The sequence below is a fragment of the Peromyscus californicus genome, unplaced genomic scaffold (genome assembly GCF_007827085.1).
Source record: "Peromyscus californicus insignis strain IS unplaced genomic scaffold, ASM782708v3 Scaffold_6__1_contigs__length_162567912, whole genome shotgun sequence".
In the NCBI taxonomy this organism is placed as follows: domain Eukaryota; kingdom Metazoa; phylum Chordata; class Mammalia; order Rodentia; family Cricetidae; genus Peromyscus; species Peromyscus californicus.
Window position 1 is genome coordinate 16,270,072 of NW_026294584.1, and position 25,073 is coordinate 16,295,144.

Below are 25,073 nucleotides of genomic sequence, written 5' to 3' on the forward strand. Positions count from 1 at the left end.
TTGCTCTCTTAGACATCATTTTAGTCTAGAGAGATCGATACTATAAAACTGTAACCACCCTATCTTTCATATTCTCTGTCATTTATAGAAAGTAGATTATAGAGCTCTGTGGCTGAGGACATGTCTTGATTGACACCATGAAGTTTTAGAAATTCTACAACTTCTTAAAGAACTAGTGGTTGATATGCTAACGTTGCACATTTTGCTTAATCATTGGTAGGAAATTTAGAGGTGTTGCCCATTCTCACTGATGTATTTGGCAGACTGTGTATATGAACTGGCATTTATCTGAATTTGGATTATAACTCTCCTCCCCCTCCTGTCTTTCCAGTTATTTTTATTTCAGTTGCTGCGAGGGCTGTCTTACATCCACCAGCGGTATATTCTGCACAGAGACCTGAAACCACAGAACCTCCTCATCAGTGACACGGGGGAGTTAAAGCTGGCAGATTTCGGTAGGAAAGCAGTTAATTACTGGTTTATTTGTCACACTGTGAGAACGCCAGGCAGATGGCGGCTCTGCCTTTGTTAGGTGCAGTTCTTCTGTCATCGTGGATCATGGTAATTTTTTTTTTCCGGAACAAAGAAATTATTTCCATCCTTTGAAAAATGATGAAGTAAAACATAATGATTGGTGGATTTTTATGAAGTAGAAGGCTGTTTACTGGTCTTCCTTACATGATCACAAGATCTTCACACATGACATCAAACAATATCTCAGTAAAATTTGAACATAGAATATACTCAAGGAAATCTTTTTTTTATTTTCTTAGTTTTTATTATGAAAATAATCTAAAGCAAAATGACAGTATAGCCCACCACACAACTCCAAGAAGTCTAAACATTTTATTAAACTTGAAGAGCTGTGAAGTGAAATCTTGGTACCACTTTTAGGCATCGTGGGCTGGACAGTGTTCAAAAGTGTACGTTACTCTAAGGATATAATAATGTAGGAAAAGTAGTGTAACCTTACCAGAAGTGACTATTATTTTTGGTATTCCTCATAGCTGTAAATGAGAATGCTTTTTAAATTCTAGCTCCTAGAGCAGGCCTTTTAAAAGATGTTCTTAGAAATTTGAAACTTGGCCTTTCACATATTTGCGATTCCAAAGGAGGCAAAACTGGCGTCTCTCCCTCCTGACAGTGTGCTGTGGCTCCGTGGGTTCCCAGCAGTGGGGAATGACACTTGATGGCAGTGTGACGTGTTGACACTTCACTGCCTCAATTATTTTTGAATACATATTCAGATTAGAAATTTGTTCCATTAAGAATGGAATGAAAATATTACCCTTGGGATGTAAACATGCCTGAGGTTGAAGCAGCCTTTTGAGGAAACTAATTATTTTCCCCATTCCAACCCCTAATAAATAAAAGAGAGAAGGGAGTGGGTGTTTATTTCAAGGTCAGGTAGCTGAGTATCACTGGACACATTTACTTTGCTAGCTTTTATGTGTTCCTTTCTTCCAAGGAGGAAATGAAGCAAAAGTTAGCATGTTTAGTGATGAATGTTATAAAACACATTTCCTGATAAGTTACTTTAATATAAATAGTGAAACTTTGCATGATTTCATGCATGTTGTTTATGGCCAGATTTGGCAACAAGATCATATGAGGTAGCTAGATATAAATAAGAAAATGCAGATATATAGACATAAATACAGAAAATAAGTAATGGAGGGGGGAATGGTAGAGAAGAATTGTGTAGTTCTTCAAAGTCAAGGTAATAGCTTTGCGGCAGACATTTTGTAGTTTGTCACTGTCAATAACTTTAAAAGAATTTACATTTTAACGGTGATTTTTTTAAAATCATAGTTTGCTAGTGTAAGATAATCTGTTGAAATACATTATTGTGTTGAACATTTAACCGAACTGAGCTTGTTCCTTAAATTTTGTGTTGAGTATGTCAATAATTACCTGTTTGCACAATTAAAGATACCATAGAATTGTATGATGTACTTTATAATTAGTCTTACATTTTAAGATGTTATTATTATTATAGCAAGGTGAGCTCGTCTTAAAAGACTCTTAAGACTTTCAGTTGTCCAATATCAAACGGTTAGCCCTGAAACTATACATATAGCTAACATTATATGGACTCACAGGCTATATTTAGGAATATATATTTACAAACAGAACACTAGCGTTTATATCAGATTCAGTAATAAATTGGATAGAAGTCTTAAAACCTGAAGTGATATTTTTTAAATTTAGAAAATTTAGGAAAATGAGTAACTCAAATTATATTTTAACCTTTTAATGTATTTTCTCTGTGTCTGTTTTGTACATCTTGTTTCGCTTTCCTTTTACATATCCTCAAAAAAGATACATACTGTTTTATAAGTCTTTGTCTAAAAAGAATGTGTCTTTAATGTTTATTCATGTTAAGAAGTATGACAAAATCATTTGTATCAGCTGGGATTTTTCTATTATTGGCTAAAATACCATTTCTGTTCAAGCCTTTGTCAAGGATGTTTTTATTTTCCTAATTATCTACAATTATGCACATTCCTGAATGTATGTATCTCTCTCTTTGTAGTGAAAGAAAGATGTATGAGAGGTGCGGTGGTGTTTGAAAGTGATCATTTCTTTGGTCCAGGCTGATCTGCAGAGGATGGCCCCGTGTGCTCTCACTGTCCCAGTCAGTTGTCTAGCTAGGAATGTGCAGTTGGCATACGTCCTATGCATAGAGTGTAATGAGTGAAGCTCATTCACCAATTGACAATTTCCCCCCAATTAATTGTGCATTATTTTGTATTTTAATTTAAGACATGCAGTTAACTGTGATTTACTGTGTTTGGGCAGGAGTGTGTGAGAGATGAAGGAAAGGCATGGGAAGGTACAGTGAAGCTGAATAGTCAGAACGGGACAGTTCCAGGCAGCAGGACAGTTACACACTGGTCTGCTTTCAGAGTCTGACACTTGAAGAGCTTTGGAAACCATTTCTTTGTCTTACCTTTCTCTCTTATGTGAACAAATGCCATAAACGTCTGAATAAAAGAGGCAAATGTGTTCTAAATGACTCTATTCCCTATACTATAAATGCTGCTTCCTTACTAGAAAAAAATATCAGCGGATAAAAGCACTAGCATTTATCAGGTTTATTCTGTGTTCTGTATATGCATAAGTCATTTCTTGTTTCCTTACATAAATAAGCTTATAAGCAAGTAACCCAAGTTTTTGAGAGAAGTGTGAAATTTGGAATGAAGTAGACCTTAGGAGCCTGGGCCGTACAGGTGTCTGGTCACAAAGCTGGGATATCAGGTGCCTCTTTCTTTATTTTTATAGACACAGACATTTCCCTTTGGGTAAATTGCTGCGTAATTCTTTAAAAAATTCTTTAGTAAAGTCTTGATCATTATGTGAATGCTGTATATGGATGTGTGTAGATATATTCTACATACAATAAATATACCATTCCTATGTATATAGATCACACTAATAAAATACATTTCAGAATTTACAGAACATTTTTTTCATTTAACTAATTTAACAGTAATTGTTGAATTGGATTTTAATACTAGGGTGATTTTTAGCCTTGGGATAGACAAACCAGGTGTTGCTGTATTTATAGATCCTTCACCTGGGAGCAGAACATAGTTGAACTGTCTTCAGTAAGCCAAGTCCTGCTTACTCTCACCTGAGCATTATTTTCTACATGTTTTTAGAATGAATATATTGTAGTGGTTTAACCTCGACCTTCCTGTTGCAGAGGTTTACTCGGTTTTTATGTGGTCAAATTGAGGGCGACATTTGGACTCATTTCTATTTGTCTTCGCATTATCTATAGGGAAAATATTAATGCAGCCTATGTCCTTACCACCTTGGTGCTGCTGGTATACTGTGGAGCAACAAAATCCCCAACCTGTCCGCTCACCACAGATGCTCATCTTCCTGCTCCCCGTGTAGCTGTCCTTTTCTTTCTCTCTTTCTTTCTTTCTTTCTTTCTTTCTTTCTTTCTTTCTTTCTTTCTTTCTTTCTTTCTTTCTTTCTTTCTTCCTTCCTTCCTTCCTTCCTTCCTTCCTTCCTTCCTTCCTTCCTTCCTTCCTTCCTTCCTTCCTTCCTTCCTTTCTTTCTTTCTTTCTTTCTTTCTTTCTTTCTTTCTTTCTTTCTTTCTTCCTTTTTTTATAGAAGGATAGTTCATGTTACCCTGCCCAGAATAGGACCGTTCTCAGTACTGTCACTAATTTAGCAACTTCAGTCACATTTCTAATGCATTGAAGGTCACTTTTTTTTTTTATTTTTTGCTTCAGCTACTTCTCTTGCTCACTATTATCTGTACTATGTGCACAACCCTACAGTAGAGACTAAACACAAAATATTAATAACAAATTTTGGCTGACTGGATAAAAATGCATGAGTTATCATCTGAAGAATAAGACTCACTTGAATTTACTAATTTCTGTTTCTTCTTTGGAAAACTAGCTATTTATAAAACAACTGTCTGTTTATCAGAGTTGTCCCAGCTCTTGATAGTCAAGAGTACAGGTGGAATTGCTGGGTGAGGTAGTGTGGAGTCTTAGGTTCTTTTGAGTCTCTCACACATGGGCTTCACACAGTGCTTGGTATTACAAGGTCTAACAAGTTGAACTGTTATCAATTGCAGAGTGTATCAGACATTGAATTAAGAAATCATTACTGAATTTAACTTGTGGTTGTTGAAGAAGTCATTCATGTTTTTTGAGCCTTATGCTTGGTGTGTGAAATGAAAGACCACTGGACAAATATATTCCAAAGTCCTATTAGTGTTGATGGATTGTGTTGTACATTTTTTAACGTATTTAACCTGTTTTCTAATGACTAGGGACTTGCTGGAAATTAAAAATCTGTTCACTAAATCTGAGTCAGTGCTCTGACATTCCTCCCAGGAATCTAAATATCTAAATATCAGTTTTTTTCCCTCCTCCTCCTCATCTTCTTTCTCCTCCTCTTCTTCTTCTTCCTCCTCCTCCTTCACCTCCTCTTCCTCCTCCTCTTCCTCCTATTCATTCTCCTCCTCCTCTTCTTCCTCCTCCTCCTCTTCTTCCTCCTCCTCCTCTTCTTCCTCCTCCTCCTCCACCTCCTCTTCCTCCTCCTCTTCCTTCTCCTCCACTCCTCTTCCTTCTCCTCTCCCTCCTCCACCTCCTCCTCCTCTTCCTCCACTCCTCTTCCTTCTCCTCTTCCTCCTCCTCCTCTTCCTCCTCCTCCTCCTCCTCTTCCTCCTATTCATTCTCCTCCTCCTCCTCTTCCTCCTCCTCTTCCTTCTCCTCCACTCCTCTTCCTTCTCCTCTCCCTCCACCTCCTCCTCCTCTTCCCCTTCCACTCCTCCTCCTCCTCCTCCTTTTGTGATTAAGATAATCCCATCATTTCCCCCCTTCCCTTCTTCCTGCTCCTAACTCATCTCATATGTGCCTTCCACACCCTCACTCTCATTCAGATGCATGGCCTCATTTTCTTTAATTATTGTTGCATACATATGTATATGTGTGTGTTTATCTCCAAATATGTAAATATAACCTGCGAAAGTCCATATAATGTTATTTATATGTATATGTCTTCAATAGTTTGGAATTCAAACAGATGAGTATGGTCATACTTTCATGATGTATGGAGTACAATAAAAGAAAAGAATTGAAGCATGGATAGCAAATGCATGAATTCATCAAGACTTAAAAGTTTATTTACTATTTAGTAGTATAAGAACTCAAAGTATTTTCCATCTAAATTCAATTAGAGCAAAGTGGACTATAGATTTCCAATTTTGTGCAGTTTTTGCAAGAGGATGTGGAATCATCCAGGTTTCTTTTGTTTTTAAAGTCACAGTCTAACTATATTGAAAGACATTTAGGTTAGGTTTATGCCTGGGGGTGAAAAGAGATCACCAAGAAGTCTCTAATAAGCATTTGAAATCATAGTTTATTTTACTGGCTAGTCAGTGGAGGAATGAAGTTAAACAGCTCTGTGGTTTTAATCAAGGAAAATCACTTTGTTTTCTTCCTACCATAGGCCTAGAACATAACCTTCCTAGGGTCAATAGTTCTCACCGAGATTTTTAGGGAACTTTTGTAAATCAATTTTAGATTAATTTAAGGGACATACTAGAAATGTGTCTTTGTAGAGGACATATTAAGTGCACAATTGTTCTGTGCTTCTCAGAATTCACATAGGAAATGGTAGAACACAAAGAAATAAAATTTCAGATGCAAAGATTCAGTTGGTTTGATAGATATGAAGTCTCTAGATAAAAGTCTGGTATTCTCAAAGGTATAGATGTCTACCTCTTTTGTATTGTTCACAAATGAACATTAGAGCTATAACAATAAATTTAAAGTTGAACTTCACCAATTTGTCATGGCCTGCAGGATTCTATTTTACTGTGTCTTTCTTGAAGCACATAGTTTGTAATAATAAATGGCTTTATTACTCAATGAAGTATCACTATTTTTAAAAGGCCCTTAGAACATTAAACACGTAAACAATTTTAATGCAAAGTTTAGGCAGTTGCTTTTATGTAGCTCTGCAAACAGGTAATATATTTAGAATTAGCTGCTCCACTCTAGAATGTGGAGAGGGCTATGGGCATATCCTTGCCCTTCCTCTCTCAACATCTGGCACTAAAGTCATGCACCTATGTGGTGAGCTCACACTGATACATTAGCATCACTCAGGTTAGAGACGGGTATCCACCCTTACAATATACCAGAGGAGTTTCATTGGGGAAATCTCTCCTGGAAAGCAACCAACAGGTGGTATTGGATGTGGGAACTTTACTTAGACCAGCCTTGAAGTGATAGAATGGAGTACTGGGGGTGAATGAGGTCAAGAGCCAGCTAAATTGAGAGTCCTCGTTATGAGATGGGCCAATAGATGAAAGAGCAGGAAAAAAGTAGAAAATTCCAGGTCCATGTGATTTTGATGGTTTATGAATAGATAACATTAAACTCTCAAAATACTTAAAATTAGCTGGTAGCATCATAAGAATCACTGATTCTTGTGACTGGAGTTACAAGAAAACTACAAAACAAATGTGATCTGTAGGTACAGAGCGTGGTTTTGTTGTTAATGTCAACATCCAGCTGCCAGTAGACTCAGATCATTGGGAATCTTGTGCTTTGACCTGATCAAAATAGAGGCACCAAATCTATGAGGGAAAAGGAAGGCAAATCAGTTATAAATCTGTAAGAGAAAGGGAAAATCTTTTACGTTCACAGTTTCAGGATTTTTAATGTGCTGTGTTCCCCTGTGGCACTTAAACCCAGGCTCTAACGCACATCAAGCAAGTGTTCTACCACTGTGTTATACCCCTAACCCCTCTCTGCATTTTGATGGAAGTTCAGAGATTATATAAGAGATTCCATAGACTTAGTACTCCAGTGATGGAAATAAACTAGCAGTATGATAGCTAAATCAAGAAGTGATGCCTTAGCTACTATTGGCCCTGCCTTATGACCAACGTCTTCGGTGAAGCACCAAGTAGACAAGTTATTTAACCCATTTATGATCTGTTTCCCAACCACATAGAAGGTAAGAGTGTTAACAAGGTGTCCCTGTCATAATAGTTTTTGCTGATATGGTGACCTGGGTCAAGTTGAGTAGTAAGGTCCCTGTTGAAATATGGGATCCAGAATGTTAGATGTCACTCTGTATGACCCACAAGAGCCAACCGTGTATCCCAAGGAAACTGTAAGAAGAGAGAAAGGAGACATTTCTTACAGATCTAGAGGTCTTACTGGAGTTACCGATTGGGATTGGAGCCTCAGTAACTTTACATTCGTGATATGAATTAAAGCATTGAAAAACCCTATAGGCAATGGAAGGCTGAATTTTTGTTAGCAGTATTCCTGTTACCATTCGGCCATGCTGGGCTCTAACTGAGTAAATGCCAGTGAATCCTCATGGGTGTAGTTTTCTAGTACCTCTCTCTTCTATGGTACTGAACTTCCTTTTACTCCCAACACTCCTAGCACCCACTTTGGGCTATTGCTGCATCTCAATAAACAATTTGCCAAAACCCAAGATAGTGGCTGGTTTTCTGAAGATTCAGTTCAGCTCTGACACTAACTGTGTGAGCACAGTCACTAAAGATTAAAAGCTGAATGTCACATGACTGCTCATACTTCAGCTGCCAATCACAAACCCTTAAATTCTAACCAGATACCTATTAATAGGAGTTCCCACAACTTCCTCCTTAGGTTAAATATGCTAAAATGACTTGCACACAAAACTAAAAGCACTTAGATTTACTAGTTGACTGTCAAAGGTACAATTTGGAAACAGCCAACTGAAAGAAATGCAAAGGGAGAGAGTAGGGCAGAAATGTGTGCAGAGGGGGAGTGCAGAGCTCCCAGCCTTCACACTGGTCCAGGCATGCCAGCTCCACAGCACTTCAGAGTTTCACCAACCAGAAAGCTCTCTCCAGCCCATCATTCAGCTTGGGGCTCCAGTCATCATCAGTCATCTCCTCAGTGTACAAGTAAGATAGTCCTACAGTTGAGAGATTTCAGGGGTTTTACGAGGACTTGTGTCAAGACCTGGAGACTAAGACCAAATATCATTATGATTAAACATGGTCTTTTCTGTAGGAAATCTGCAGAGTATGTTAGGAACCTTACTAGGACCAAAGGCATCACAGTTCTTCCATCATAATGCCACATGCTGGTGAGAGATAATCATGCCCACCTCTAGGCAGAGATATAGCTCTAATAGGTCAAACAAGTGATACAAAAGAGAGAAGGTCTTACACAGATGCAAACACACGAGTATGCGAAGTTAAGATGGAGTAAAGCCTCCCCAAATACAGATTCTGGGGCCAGATGTCAGGGTTTGAGTCCTCCTCTATTGCTTATAAGTGGTGCATCATTTGGTGGGTTACTGAAATTCTGTCTCATCAATGTATTTTTAAATGTGTGTGCTTTACAAAATTGTTACAAGAATTTAAATGGTTTAGTGCTTGTAGTTTATCTCATAACAGTTTCTAGGTTAAAATATAAAAAATATAAATTTCTTTTATTTTTTTTTTCAAGACAGGGTTTCTCTATGTAATTTTGGTGCCTGTCCTGGATCTTACTCTGTAGACCAGGCTGGCCTTGAACTCACAGAGATCTGCCTGGCTCTGGGATTAAAGGCTTGTGCAACCACTGCCCAGCAAAATATAAATTTCATATTTATTATTAACCTATGAGATAATTAAAGTGGTATTTAGTTCAATGTGATATTTTTTTCTAATCTTTGCTCCTATGCAGATAGATTCAGATTTACTCCTTTTGATTTAGTATTTCTGCTGCCTCCACCCAGAGTGGTGTATTGTTTCCTTTCTGCTCTGTGTGACATTATGATGTAATACATATCTTTTGGTCTTCATCACTGGTCCTTACTGACTTCTCAAACCTTGGTAATGAATAGAGTCAGCAAGTTTGCCGCTTGAAAGAGACATGAATACCCCAAGCAGAGGCACATCCTTCCTGCTTCTGCTCTTATGCCCTTTTCCAGCCTTGACATCACTCTTGAATACCAGTTATTATATTTACAGAGATGCCCCTGAGAACTAATGAGCTTTTCCTAAATGGTTGCACTTTTACATCGTTATCTTCCATATTATATGATATAAAATTATTGACTATTTTTAAATGTAATTACTTGGCAAGGGGAGACCTTTTAAAACTTGCGCAGTAATGTTGGCTTTCTGATGTTTGTACTTCCCACCATACTTCCTCCGTCTGACTTCTCTAAGGAGAAGGACTAACAACACCGGGACATGCTGTGGTGGCATCTGTACGACAGATTTGTATCACTGTGCCTTGCTTTCAGAGTAGATGCTCCATGCTAATTCCTTTAAGAGACAGAACACTTCTTAGCTAAGCAAGAGGTCACTTAGCTTTTACACATTCATGTCCTGTGATATGTGGGACCCTGTCAGATGTTTTCCTGAGGAGTGACTTATGACTTGAGTAAATTCTAAAGATCATGAGGAAAACTTGTTCTGAGAAAAGTAGCATTATACAGTTAGATCTTCAGAATGTGTATAATTTTACCTTCCTGTCTCCTGGTTTTACATCCGAGATTCAACCATCCATGAATGAAACAAGTAGGAAAATTTTTTATAGTAAATCATAAAGTTATTAAATTTGAGACAATCCTTTGGTATTCATGTGATTTTACCATGTATCAAAGAAGAGATTAAATTTATATACTGAGATAAACTTTTAAATGAAGAATTATATCTTGACTGAATATTTGATACTGCAAAATGTAGAGTGTCTTCAAAAATTTTTAGAGTTGATCAGTGTTTGATTTTTATAATCATCAATGCTGGGAAAACAAGCTTCATATACATATATAGCCTGAAATGACAGAAGTTTTCTGTCATTATTTGTAGCCAAGTTGCATTCAATGGTTTTTTAAATCAAACTTAAGTCAACAACTCAAATAGCCACTTTTCTAATTAAATATTCTAATGCAACACAATCCAGAGAAATACTGCCTTGATTATTTATATGATGAGGAATGATGATAGGAAAATATTAAGACTTTGCCTTTTTGTAATTAAACCATGATGTTTCTATAAGAACAGAAATAGAATTCTTTTCTATTGAAAATAGATATTTTTCATACAATATATTCTGATTACAGTTCTTCCCCTCTCAGATCCTCCTCACCTCCCTACCGATCCAAAACAGCTCACTCTCATTAGAAAACATACAGGCATGTAAAATAATAATAAATAATAATAATAATGATATAAAAACAAACCAGAAAGGACAAAACAAAAAAAGGAGCAAAGAAAAATCATAAGAAATACATACTGATACAAACACACACACACATTCACACACAGAGAAATCTCATAAAAACAAAACCAGAAGCCATAATATATAGGCAAAAGACCTGTAGGGGGAAATTGCCCAGATGAAGCATTATGAGACGTACACACACACACACACACACACACACACACACACACACACACACACACACTCACACTCACACACACACGCACACACATACACGGGGCCGGGGGGGGGGGGGGGGGGGGGGACGACACCATGGAGTTTGTTTGTGTTGGTCAGCTGTTGCTGACCATGGAGTCTGTTCCAATGTGTGGCTTGAATACCCAGTAAGACACCATTGGGAAAACAAAAAAAACCAACTAATTTTTCTTGTGTGAGGGATTTTCAACTGGGGATAGCTTCTGGGTTAGGGATGAGAGCTCTGGCCTCCTTCCCCTCTCCTGCCTGGACTCCATCTGGTTTAGAGTTGTGCTCGCCCTGTGCACCCTGCCACAGACTCCGTGAATTCACATGTGCGTGATCCTGGTGTTTCTAGAAGACCTTGTTTCTTTGGTGTCTTCCATTCCCACTGGTGCCTAGAACCTCTTGGCGTCCTCTTCTGCAGCTCCCTGATCCCAGAAGGGAGAGATTTGGTGGAGACATCCCTTTTAGGACTGTTTCAAGGTCTTACTTTCGGCATGTGGTCTAGTTGTGGGTCTCTGTTTTGGTTCCTGTCTGCTGCAGAAGCTGAGCAAGACACTGGTCTGTGAGTGCCACAGAATGTCATTAGGAGTCATTTCAATGCTGCATTCCTTTAGCAGAACACTAGTGTTTGGTTTATCTTAGGTCCCTCGCCCATCTAGTTTCAGGTTCTTGACCGCCCAAGCAGTATTGGAGGTGGATTCCATCTCATGGTGTGAGCCTTAAATCCAATCAGATATGGCTTGGTTAGTCCCACCTTCTGGTGCCATGAGCACCAGTCTGTAGAGATGGAGGCTCTAGTTCGGCACCAGTTCGGCTTCCCCACCTTCAATGAGTTATATAGGTGTTGTCGTCTGCAATAGGTAGGGCCTTACCATCAGTCTGTGGGGAGCAAACAATAGCCCTGGCAATAACCTGCATTGTTTGGGGTGTCCAGAGGTCCCCCTTATCCAACAGCTCAATTAGATGTAACTCCATTTGTGCCATGGAGGTTTCACTTGGAGGTGACAGATACCTATGTGGGGTATCATCTCCTCATTATTTGGTGATTCAATTCAGATTCCTTTCATATGTGTATATATTTTGGGAAGCTTCTACTGTATTGGATTTCATAAACCAAACCGGTAACGAACATGGGAGCACAAATCAGTGATCCCAGAACATGAATGCCTGAGTACCAGAAACGGCTAAGAATTCTAGACCAGGTTTAGGTGTAAAGTGAGACCCTGCTTGTCTCAGAGAGAGAGAGAGAGAGAGAGAGAGAGAGAGAGAGAGAGAGAGAGAGAGAGAGAGAGAGAGAGAAAGGGAAAAAAGAAAGAAATATTTACAGTTTTCTCTTATTCTGTAAACAATAATCATACAAATATTTACACAATTGGATGTTATAAGTAACCTAGAGCTTGTTTCAATTATAGAGAAGAATGTATGTAGATTATATGCAAATAGTAGGGCATTTTATGTGACACAGAGCATGCTCAGATTTTGATCCTTGGGGATTCTAGAAAACTACATTGGGGATGTGAGGGGGTGCTAAAGAGTTTTGTTTTTGTTTTTAAATGAGGAAGTCCTTTAGAAGCACACCACTCATTCTACTCCTCACATTCAAGGTTTGTGATGTATTAGGCATAAATCCTGCTGCAGTCCATGTCAGTTGTTCAATAATTTGAAGTGTAATTGCATGTTGACTTCTAATCATCCTTAGTGATTGGCTACACAGTAAAACAGTGAAATAAGTTTAGCTGAGAGCAATGTGAAGAGCATTCTAACTTGTTTTTTAGAACTTTTTAAGGGCCGTTTGTTTCATAATTAAATCTAATTAATTTTGAAAGTTTATTTGACCAATCTTTTTAAACCTCAAGAATAAAGATATATAACTAGAAACATTCATAATTTGGAAAGGCCCATGCTATCTTTAAGAAAAAGTAGATAAAATGTCAAAATGAATGATTTGAAATAGTGGTTGATGGATGATTTCACAAGTTTATAAACCAAGTCATCTGTGTCTTGTACACGTCTCTGCAGTATAAATAGCAGCGTCCTGCAGATTTTCATCCCTGGCTTGGACAGCAAGCAGTGTCACTTCAATGGTGTGCTTTGTCTGTCTGACCGTCTATGTGAATGGCGTGGCTGTGGGCATCTGGGCTGTGCAGTTGAAACAAAGAACGAGCACTTTGCCTGGTACGTGATGGAGAAACCAGCCTGGATTGAGTGTTGTTTCTTCTGAGTATTGACTCCAGTGTTTGGAAGCATCCTCATTATTGAATCCTAAAGACATTTGATCTGCAGCAGTTGACACTAGATTGCTTTTAGGACAGAACAGTGACTCATTCAGTTCAGTTCTTTCTAATAGCAATGATGGCCCTTTTTACATTTTATAAAGTACTTTCATTGCTCATTATTTTATTCTCTATGAAGACAATAGTACCATTCTAATTGTTCTGTTTCAATGAGACAACATCGATACATGCTTGCCATTATTAGCTCAATTTGGGCGTCAAAATGAACAATATTTTAAATGAACTTTTCTGCTGAGTCTGCAGGATAGATGATAATTCATCTTGAAATAATCTTATAAGATCATTTGATTGCTTTCATATGTTTCAGGTAACATGAACAATCTTCATATAGTGCCGAGTCATGTTATGATCAGTGATCTTATAAATATAAAATTATAGCTAAATGAATTTTGCAGTCAACTTACCACTTAATTTTTATACCAATTGAATAACTGCCAATGGGGTCTTTGATCTCCCCCTGTGTTAAGCTTTATACTGCCAATTAGAATCAGTGACTTCAAATTCAATTGTAGTATCAATTTACTTAGCACTGTACCCAAATACAGAAGTTTTGATGCAGACTTGGAATTTTTTGAATCACTGAAGGAAGGGCAGAATAAACATATAATTTTTTTACTCATTAGCTCTAAAGTTTTATCAAGAATTAAAATCCTCCAAAATCTATAAAGGGTTATCTGTTAATTGAACACAATAATGTTGAAGGCACTGAGGCATTCATATTTGCCCTGACTTATCTTTTCTTTGCCAAAAATAAACATGTTTTTGTAGCAATCGGGAAGATTTTTTTTTATCATTTTTCTAAGTGACACTATAATGTCAAGCAGGATGCTCATTATACTTTATTTCCACCTTTTTCTCCCTCTCAGCAAGTTCTTCTGTCTCATCCCAGTCCATAGACCTTGTCAGTGCTGCTGGGAAATTATTTCTACCAGATGATGGTGGCAGGGAGGGGGCAATGAAGAGGAATTACTGTTTTGTGTTGTTTGTAGGTATAAATTGTTTTGTTGAGAAATACAAGTACATAATTTATTTTGCTAACAAAAATACCGTATTTCCTAGTAGAAGATAAAAGACCAGAAATGACTATGGAAATACTTTAAATGAACTTTTCCATCCTTGTATGACTTGGAGGAGGAGTAGGGCAGTCCCCCCGGTTATTTGGATGATGGTTATCTCCTTTGATATCTTTGGATATCTGTGTCTCTTAAACTTACAATTAAAATCTAAAATGTTATTTCTAAAACAGGCATGTACACTAACAAAAAATAGTTTTAGAACAGGATGTGTAGCCTAGTTGGTAGAGTGCTTGACTGACATGTGCAAAGCCGTGGTTTCAATCCCCAGTACCGCAGCATGCAGGTGTGTAGCAGATACCTGTGTTCCCCAGTGGAGGCAAGAGGTTCAGAAGTTGGAGGTTATCCTGGTCTACACAGTCATTTTGAGGTCAACCTGCAATACATGAAACTTCTTCATAGAACAAAACATCTTAAAAATTAAAAAAAAAAATATTACCTTGGTCAAATTTATTTAAGGAGTAAGTTGCATGTGTGTATCCCCTAGCCCAGCACCTTCTTTCTATGGAAATAAAAATGTAAATTAGCTAAAGATTTCAGGCTCCTGACTTTTTTTTTTTTTAATTTAGAGTAAAATGTACCATAGCATTTCCTAGGTTTATTAAGCAAGGATAGATTTGAGACTCTCTTGGACATTAATTTAGAGACTGTTGTATGAGCTATCTATTGTTCTGTGATAAATTTCTACAAATTAACCTACCTAAAAAGGCATGCATTATTGTGTCTGAGTTTCTATGGGATGGGGCCCAGGCATGGATTAACTAGGGTCTCTGTTTCAGGGGCTTTTCAAGCTGCAGTCAATCAGAATCATCATACTGGGGAAGTGGCTGATCTCCACTTACTTGGCTGATGGCAGTTTTAGCTCTGAGTGCTTCTGTGAGGGAGACAGTAGTTGAGTCACAACCACGCTCAGTTGATACCTACACAAACCTGGCTAACAAATGCAGAGGTCAAGGCTGAAAAGAACAAGCCTGAGTTGAATTGTCCCTTCCTCTGAACATGCTGAATCTCATAGCCAAGCTTGACCAGCAAAGACTGATGCTGAGTCATTAAGAGTTGTGTTTCCTCCAGAAGCCTCGCTTTCTCGCAAGGTTGACAGCCCCAAAGTCAGACTCATTTAGCAGTGAAATTTAGTTAAAATAAAACATGATAGCAAGAAATAGAAGAAATGTTTGTTTTAACTTTGACACTAATCAGCTGAGTGACCTAAGACAAGTCACTCAACAAGCTTGATGTCTGTAAATTAAAGAGATTTCAATGATCTCTAAGTTTGAAGTTCTGACTTGCAATATTTTGAAATGTTTCTTAAAATCTAGTTCTTGTGTTGGGACAACAGCTCAGTAAAGCATTTGACTCCCAAGTATGAGTAACTGAATTTGGATCCCTAGAAGCCAGGGAAGATGCTGGATAAGATGATGTGCATGTAGAACCCCAGTGATGGCAGGATGGTGTGCACATAGAACACGTGATGGCAAGATGGAACCTGGAGACAGGCAGCTCTCTGGAGGTCATTGGCCAGTTAACCTCGCTACCTGCAGAGGCCCAGGCAAGTGAGAGATCCTATCTCAAGCAAAAGATGGAAGAAATGTAAGGAGAGATAACCAAATTATCCTCTGTCTTCCACCTACATGAACACACATGTGGGTGTATACATCTACACCCATATTCACTTGCATATGTGCATAGATATATACACATATACATGCACACACACATACACAACTACACATGCAAAATTGTCTCTAAAATAAGCTTATTCCATTGCCTACCAGATGTATATACATTATACATTTTCTGGTCATTTCCCCAAGCATGCTTTTGCCAACTGGAAAGTACTTCTATATTGCTCAGGGGAAAAAATGAAAGAAATATGACAAATATAGACTTATTGTGACTGCCAGCTTCATTTGGAATGAAGATCTCTGTATTTTCAGTGACATTTTTCCAGTCCATTTTGTGTTGCTCTAATAGAATACCCAAATTGTGCAATTTATGAAGAACAGACGTTTACTTCTTCATAGTCATGATTTTAGAAAGTCTATGAAGAACAGACGTTTACTTCTTCATAGTCATGATTTTAGAAAGTCTAAGATCAAGCTCAAGATTGCCAGCATCTCCTGAAGGCCTGTGGTGTAAAATAGAAAGGAGAGTGGTGTGCACATATGTATGTGTTTGAATGTATGTACGTGTGTGCATATTTGTACATGTGTGTATGAATGTGTGTAGGGGTGTGTGTGTGTGTGTTTGTTTCACACCAAGCAGGAAACTGAACTTGTTGCTTCATACTGAACCCACCCCCTTTAACAATGGTATCAGTTCACTCTTGTAGTGTTCTCAGGACCTAATCATCTCATCCTGTTCTAGTGGCTCTTACATGAACCTTGGTGGTCATCATCCAGTCACTGCCACTCCGTAAAAAGAGAAGGAATGGGGAACTTTTGATCCTTTCCTAAAGTGTTATATAAGTGAACAGCGTATTTCCCCCTCTTGGGTGCTGGGAGTTCAGTCAAAGACCTTGGGTGTGATAGACAAGCTTTTGTCCATGAGCCACATCCCTCAGCCTCTGTAGACAATGAAAAGTGTCTTTTCATACACTAAAAGGCAGCATGTAACCCTTCCTCTTTTTCTCCATATTTATTCGTCTTCATAAATATTGAGAATAAAATAATACCCAATAAGAATAATTGAAGAGCCCTTGCTCATTGTCCAGTAAGCAGGCATATGGGAACATTTTATTGCTTTTCAGTACCTTCAATTCTTTGATACTTTCAGACATATCCTGACAAAGTGGCAACTATGCTATTGATAACATAGATTCTGATTTTCCCTAACACAGCAGAAGGTTTTTTATATATTAGTTTTTAAAGCTGTAAATAATGTTTTAAACTAGGAGTTATTAAAGAAGAAAACAGCTACGTTTTACCCCATCCCTAAGATAACATCTGTTAAAATATTTCTCAGCTTTACTGTGAGAATACACGATGATGTATTTTTCTTTTAACATTACCTTTCCACCACTTTTGCAAAATGTCTGTGAACACCTATTTGAAAAGATGAAAGGACCAGGTGTGTTTGTTGGTGCGTGTCTGTGATCTCAGCACAGGAGATGTTGATGCAGGAGGACCGAACTTCAAGGCTGTCCTGGGGACTTGCTAAGTTCAAAAGAAGCCTGGGATGTGTGAGACTCTGACTCGGACCAACAGCAACAATAACAACAACAACAAAAGTGGAGGAACGATTTACTCATGAGGTCTGAGTCTTCAGTCCTGGGTTGGTTGGTTTGTTCAGTTTGGGGGCCTGTGGCAGGGCAGAATGTCATGGTGGGAACTGTGTGGTCTCTGTAGTCTGCTTCCTCCATGGTGACTGTGAATCAAAGAGAAAGGAAGGGATCCAAATACGCTCCAGAGCCACCCGCCCAGAGACCTGATTTTCCCATACTAGACTCTACCTCCCAACTACACAACAGGTTAGTGTCCATGTCCTTAACACATGAACCTGTGGAGCTGTTTATGATCCAAACTACAGCACTAACAGGTACTGCTACCTCTAAGGCCACAGGATGTTTCCATCTGGTAGTCACCAAGTAGCCTGTCCCAAATGTAGCTCATAAAGTCAAGATTTGTGTAAGATGCCAGAAACACTGTCAGAAACAGGAGAAACGTTTTTCTAGAAAGTGGCAACAGTATTGATACAGAAGTCCAGCAACACTGTATTCCAAGGTCAATACTCTGTTGCTCTTTTTAATCTCAATATTGAATGTGTAGTGCAATTTCTCATACCAAGCAAGCTGGAGCTGGGGAAAGCTACATAGTCTATATTAGTCCTATTTCTTTCTTTTCTTTTCCTTGTTTTGTTTTTGGGGTTTTTGTTTGTTTGGTTGGTTGGTTGGTTTTTGTCCTTTGAACTCTATAGTCATTCAATTCTCTTAAGTAATAAATGTTTTCAGAATTGTTGAATGGTTATTGCTTTAATTTCTAAGGTGTCTAAAGCCAAATAATTTGTTTAGATTCTTCTAAAACTTCAGCTTTTATGCCTTCAGATTTAGTGTTTTTATTGTGCTCTATTTTACACACACACACACACACACACACACACACACACACACACACACGCACACACGCAGACACACATACATACACATATGTTTTAGCACCTATATGTGTTAAAATTCAGTGACTTCTTAAATTGCCATTAAAATTAGCTCCACAACCATGTAATTTTTTTAGAACCACTCAAGTTTTAGATTGCTTTATTGCGTCAGAAATATCCCATTGCCTGTTGCATTCCAATAAAGAATATTTTATTGATTCAAATTTGTTATGAAGAAGGAAGTTTCTCTATTTGAAAATATCTTAAACTTCATTGTGAGGTGTCAAATATAGCTTTATTAGAGAAAGATAAGTGATTTAAAGGACAAATTATTTGGCCTGACAAGCTGTGAATATTTCAAACATACTTAACAGGTTCAGGAGAAGTAAGATGTGCCTCAGATGTTAGCTTTCTGTGAGTAGTTTTTTAGAGATAGGACAGCTGTCTGCAATAGTACAGCATGAGCTTCTGTCTTTTTGTTGACAGCTCTCTCAGAACCAGAACTCTGTTCTGAGAACACGCTGGGCCCCCTAAACTTAGCGTGTGTGATGTTTTCTGACAAGTGAGGAAACAGGACCTGTCAGGTTGCTGATTCTGTGTCGGAACTTCTCAGAGTCTCCCATCTATATTGCTATGTCCAGTGGTGGTGTTTGGTTATTTAGAACACTAAGTCTGGATGTAGAAGTGAACCTTTCCTGCCCTGTGTGATATGAATGGACATAAAAAAAAAATACTCCGAGCTGTTTCAAAAACTTTAACACTTTAATCATCTTAGAGAAATTTATTGTAATTTCATACAAGTAAATTTCCCTTTAAGGCAGATTTTATCTGCATGATTCCGATAGTTCCTGCAAACTTATCTCTGGCTTTAAGAGCAAACCTGGCTATTATGCAGAAAGTGAGGTTTGGAAAGCAGCTTGTTTGTACTGGTGAAGATATTTGGATCTTTTCTTTTGACTTCTTCCACCCAGTCGTTAACTCACTTCTGCAGGCTCTAGTCCCACTGTCCAGCCAAGGAAGCCTGCCATTCACAGCGAAGAACGACCACTTTAGGACTGTTGCATCGAGAGAAAAGGCTGGAATCTTGGGGGGGGGGGGGGGGTTACTGAGACTTCCCAGAACTGGGTGAGGAGGATTCATTGATCTTTTCACTTTTTCTATCTAAAACCAGTTATTTTTAAAAATAGATAACATGCACCCAGAGTGATAAAACGAAAGAATAGTGAAAACTAGATTCCCTCTCCCTCCCGGTTAGTCCTCATTGTCCATGGATAGCCTTGTACACTTACTCGTTTCTCTTCCCCAGATAAAATGTGCACATAGAAATTCATAACATGCTCTTACTCCATGCTTTGCTATTTCCCTTCACAGTGTATTATTATTATTATTGGCTTCATATTAGTATTTAAAAATGTATTGGCCTCACTCTCATTTTAAGTACATACCATAATTTGTTCAGACAATTTTCTCCTATACTTTTAAGGCCATTGCAGTCTTTTCCTACAGTGTCACAATCAATGCCCAGACACTTAAGTCTTTGTGTTTACAAACATGTAGATGAACACCTGAAGTTACCATTGGTAACTCCCTGAAACTTTGGAAACATAAGCAGTGACTTCTAAGTAGTTCACTGTCATTCACTGTATTGCTTCTGTGAAGTTCTTGTGTGTGTGTGTGTGTGTGTGTGTGTGTGTGTGTGTGTGTGTGTGTGTGTGTGTTGGGGGGGATTCCCAGGTTCAGACAATCCCCTGCATTAAGTAGGTTAGTTCTACTCTCCAGTGACTCATCCATCAAGGTAGAGTGCTAGATGACAAATCAGATCTGCAGATGAATCTTTTACAGTGACTTGTGACACCGGAATTAAGATTAGGGGAAATTTGAATGGTTTGGCATTGAAATGAGCTATGGAACCTGGTGGAAAAAGGTAAGCAGGAAGGATGCCCAGAAGCATAGGTGCCCCAGAGTACAAGCATGGCACTATAACTCCATCAAATGGGCCTCTCACCAGGTGCAGGGCAGCTTCTGTTTGAGCACATGAGCTCCCAAAACCAAGGCTTGGGAGAAATGATGTTTCTGTTTCTTGAGACCCTATGACTCCTGAGGGGTCCACAATCAGATCTCATGGATCACCCCTTCTCCAAGCCACGAGACAGATGTCTCCATCATACCCAATATTTAAATGAGAATGCAACAAATACCCCAGCATCTGCACTCTTGTGAAATTTAGACTTAATTGAAAGCACACTCCGGATTTACTGGGCTTGTCCTTTGGAGAGTAGAGACTAGCTCTCACTATGTCCCGTTTCTTCAGTTCTCAGGGTTCTGAAAACCTGTCATGAGGAGCTTGAGAAAGCATCCTTGCTATTTTCCTGAGGCAAACATCTTTCTCCAGGAAACCACAATGCTTCAGAAACAGCTCTGCCAGAAGCTGCCCTGAGTTTACCCTAACCCTTTTCCTCCCTGTCAAACAGCAAAATGTAGGTCACTTTCACAGCCTGCTCCAGAACAGTGATGCGGGCTTCCCTTTACATTTACATAACAGGAATTAAGTTAGTTTTCCTGGAACAAACAAACCGTTTTGAAGGTAAGGTCAGGTCTCTTTCTTCAGTGAAACTGAACAGCTGGAGGCTTTGAAATGAATGTTTTATAATTCTGCCCGTCCGTGTTGTCTAAAAACAACAAAACACAACACTTGGTTAACAATTTGTGAGGCAGCTAAGCAAGGCCTGGAAGAATCAGGGAGGCTGCTAATGCTGCTGTTGAGACCTTAGCTCATTAAATACATCTGAGTAGTATGGTTTGTAGCCTGTGAGCCTCCTGACAGGAACACTGATGCCCTTCTTGAACATTCTTTTGACAGACTGGGCATTATGTAAGCTCTGTGTTTTCTAAAGGTCTGCTATTACATTGGAACACAGAAGGTCTAGGTACAGGAGGTCGGAAGTGAGGTAATTACAAGAAATGTCATTATTCCTAGGGGTCTTATACTGTAGGTAGGGAGATAAGCAAAAATTGAATATAGGAACTAAAACAGTTTTAGTTAACGACCTCTGAGAAAATGAGAGGGAATAAAAATCTTTAAGGAAAGATTAATTTTTGAGGTTTTATTTACGCAATCGTGGCTTTTCTCTGGTTATGTTGGGCTTCCTCACTTGTCTGTAAAGGCTGGCTCCCTGCCATTTGGCTACCTGACGCTATATGGTGGACCTCCACGCCAGTAACCAAACATGACTTTTGTCCTTCTCTATTCCCCTCCTTTAGACTATTGATGAGATTTGCCTGTCTTGGGAAATTTTTCTTTATAAAGTCTAATAAAATTGTTCTCCAGCTTCCATTTGAATCATTCTGAACCTTTTATTAATTAGACTAAGAATCCCAAGAGGTAACCCTGGTTTCTCTAGTATCATGTGGCAACCATAAAAAGACTCCCCCAAATTTCAGGAATACAAGAAGTCAAGAGACAGCCTGACCATGAAGCAACACAATAGGCTCCTAAGCTATATTTTCTGTGGGAACCCCTGCTTCCTGTGGATACCCCAACTCTGCCACATGGAGCTGAAATCCCTTCAGAGCCTACTATGATGCTGTCTACATGTCTATGGCATCAATAACTTTTCTAATAACCTATTACCCCAAACAAAAACCTGCCTCAGTGTGCCCCTTGAACCTTAAACTGAAATCTTTAATATTTGGGTTTTTTCTTTCTCCAGGAAGGGATCTTGACTATTTATGAAATTGGACTTTAGTCACAATAGGGACTTGAACAGTTTTATTTGAAACCTCCATTGTGAAACAGGTGCCGGATGAGGTGCCCTGGATGAGATGTGTTGGGTCTTCTTCTCTGTTTGACAGAATGTATGCTTAAGCTTCTACAAAGGACCTAGTATTTCAGACACTCAGGCTGGGTAGCTGCTCCTGCTACATGTGTAAGGCCAATAGTAGACTCCCTGTGGACCAGATACTATGGCATAACTGTCAGAAGCTGGGGCTGCAAGGCAAGCGAGAAGTGGTCCCAACCGATCTTAAGAGGCGGTCTTAGAAATGAGTGACTTGGGTCATCTTGTGCAAACACAGGACCTGAGTCATTCAAAGAACAGTTCTTTGCATGGAGGAGGAGGGGAGGGGATTCATCAGAGCTTCTAGAGGACTCTTTTTCAATAGTTTTTATGGACAAGTTAGGTAGGAGTTGGTCAGTTAAATAAGGCACTGCAGGACATGAGACCATGTTGTGCCACTAAAGTAAAGTAAAGTAAAAAATAGGCAGCTTCATTATTTGCTCAAAATGGGCCTAAACACAAAGGCTACAGGAATAGTGTGGCTTTTATTCCTTAGAATTTACACTTTTACAATACACTCAAAGGATTCATTAAGAGGAATGACTGGGTGTGTGTGAGAGGATATGCTGTTCATAGTATTTGCCAGGAAGCATTGAGTACTTACTTGGGTCAGCTGCACAATTAAGTGTTTGCAATGCTTCCTCTTGTTTAGTCCTCAGGAATGCAGACTGGGTCAGGTGCAGCCGTAGTATCAGGATCCTAAAAGGAGATAAAGGGAGACTCAAGCGGGCAATTGGAGAGTTTAATGAAGTGTTTATGAAACTGGGTGGTTAAGGAGGTGAAACATTTCCAGGCTAGCAACAAGTGCAGTTTTTCCATATCTCTGCCATGCGGTTACAGCAGAGTGGTGTGGGAGCCCCCTGAGCACCATGGCTGCATCCATCTGGGAAGAAGGAAGGGAAGTAAGCAAAGGAACCTTGGTTTTCTCCTTCCCTCTCATTTTGGTCAGTGTATCTCCCTTGACCCAACCTGACTTGAAACCAGGGGTCTCCATTGGAGATCCTTCAGTACAGCCTCTGGGGAGCATACAGTAGGGTGAGGAAGCATACAGAAAGCACATAGGGTAGGTGGATATCCAGGAGAGCTGCCATATGCATTTTCTCGATGACATGTCAGAGGAGCCAATAAGCTGTGTTTGACCACAAATCACATTGATAGTAGTGGTCTCGAGAAGGTGAAACACACACCATAAAGCTGCTGCTTTATCTATGGAAGGAAAAGGAGACTGCGCCTTGTGACTGACAGACCAACCAGGAGCTCTTAAGGCTCAGAACTGAAAAGTAAGGGGTGGAGTGGCATGTGGACAGAAAGATGGGGATGAATTGGGAACAGTGGATGCAGATGGGACCTCAGTGATAATGTTGAAGAAGACACAGGGCTATTTACATCCCATCCAGAATGAAGACTGTGGATTCTTCTCTGCAGTGGTGGTGAGACTTGTATATTTATGCAGTTTTGAAAATATTTCCCCAATTCTTAGTTTTACAGATTTGAAATTGTGACTATTTTTTCTGTATTAGCAACATCCAATCCTACTTTCAGGATAAACAGGATAGTCAAAATAAAGTAAACCTGTATTTTTCTTAGTAGAGGTTTTCTTGTAATTATTCTAAAATCTTGTGTTGAGTGCAGTGTTGGGACACCAATGTATGATTTGACCTCTCCTCAAAAAGTATGATATGGAAAAAGCAAAACTAGTGGATCTCTGTGAGTTCAAGGCCAGCCTGGTCTACACAGATAGTTCCAGGACAGCCAGGGCTGTCAGAAAGGTTGGGGAGCACCAGTAAAATTAAAAAGTACTTTACTCATTCAGTTGCACAAACTTTTCTCCCTTAAATTGCCTCAATAGTTGCCTTATTAATTTGCAAGTAGTTTAGATGGGTGTTTACTGTTATAAAAACATCTTAGTTCATTTAGAGATTATTGGCTGTTTACATCTCATATAACATTTACAAAGTTTAGTCAAAGTATGTCAAAGAACGTTGACTTTCCATGCTGTTGGTTTTATCTTCTTTTGATTGGCATTCACTCCCAGGCTCGAAGTGTCTACAAATAATCCTGTAAGATAAACAAGGCCCACTGTTCTCCTGGAAAGGATCAGGGGCTCAGGTCATTGCTTAGTATGTGTGAGGCCCTGGGGTCAACCAACTCCTGGTAGGGATTTATGTGAACACATGTGTGCTTTGGTGTGTGTGTGTATGTGTGTGTGTGTGTGTGTGTGTGTGTGTGTGTGTGTGTGTGTGTGTGTGTGTGTGTGTTCTGATTCTAGCAAATTAATACTCTCCAAAGCCTTCACAGCTATGAAACAAAACAGCAGACAAAGCAGGTAATAACCACGCACAGCTGACAGTCTGGCTTGCAGGTCCACGAGCATTTCCCAAGAGAAATCCCTTGGTCAGTTTCTCTTCTTGAGGGTGTTTTGGGATTGCTCTGCAGCTCTCTGGGCAATTCAGACGTTTGTTGTAGTCCGTTCAGATCTGTAGCGGGGAGGAAGGGGCAGGGTCTCACTGTGCTTCCTCCTTCTTCCTCCTTTGCCTTCCTTTCCCCGGACTCCTTTCTTCTTTCCCTCACCAGAAAATCCTCTCCAGACCACACACCGTGCACAGGTTCCCAAGCTTCTGGCTTCATGGGAAAAAGGTCACACGGGGCCTTCGAAGCCTGGCATGGCCACTTACTACCTTGTGACCTGAAGCTCATTATTTTCTCAGGGTATTATTTTTTTTCATGATTGGGACACTAGTAATCTCACTAAAATTTTAACTTTTAATTCTTTCTTTTTTTTTTTTTTTGAGATTATATTGCTCATCCCCCCTGCCCTTTTTCCATCTCAATCCT

At 39.1% G+C, this 25,073-nt stretch overlaps 1 protein-coding gene across 6 annotated transcripts in view; it reads left to right on the top strand.

The window, feature by feature from the left end:
- The window catches only part of Cdk14 (cyclin dependent kinase 14), a 587,756-nt gene that overhangs the window by 306,862 nt on the left and 255,821 nt on the right, over positions 1 to 25,073 (top strand). For all 6 annotated transcript variants that reach the window (XM_052720087.1, XM_052720086.1, XM_052720089.1 and 3 more), the window contains one exon: positions 332 to 455. In XM_052720087.1, coding sequence (XP_052576047.1) covers positions 332 to 455 — 124 coding nt within the window. The remainder of the gene's footprint in view (positions 1 to 331; positions 456 to 25,073) is intronic.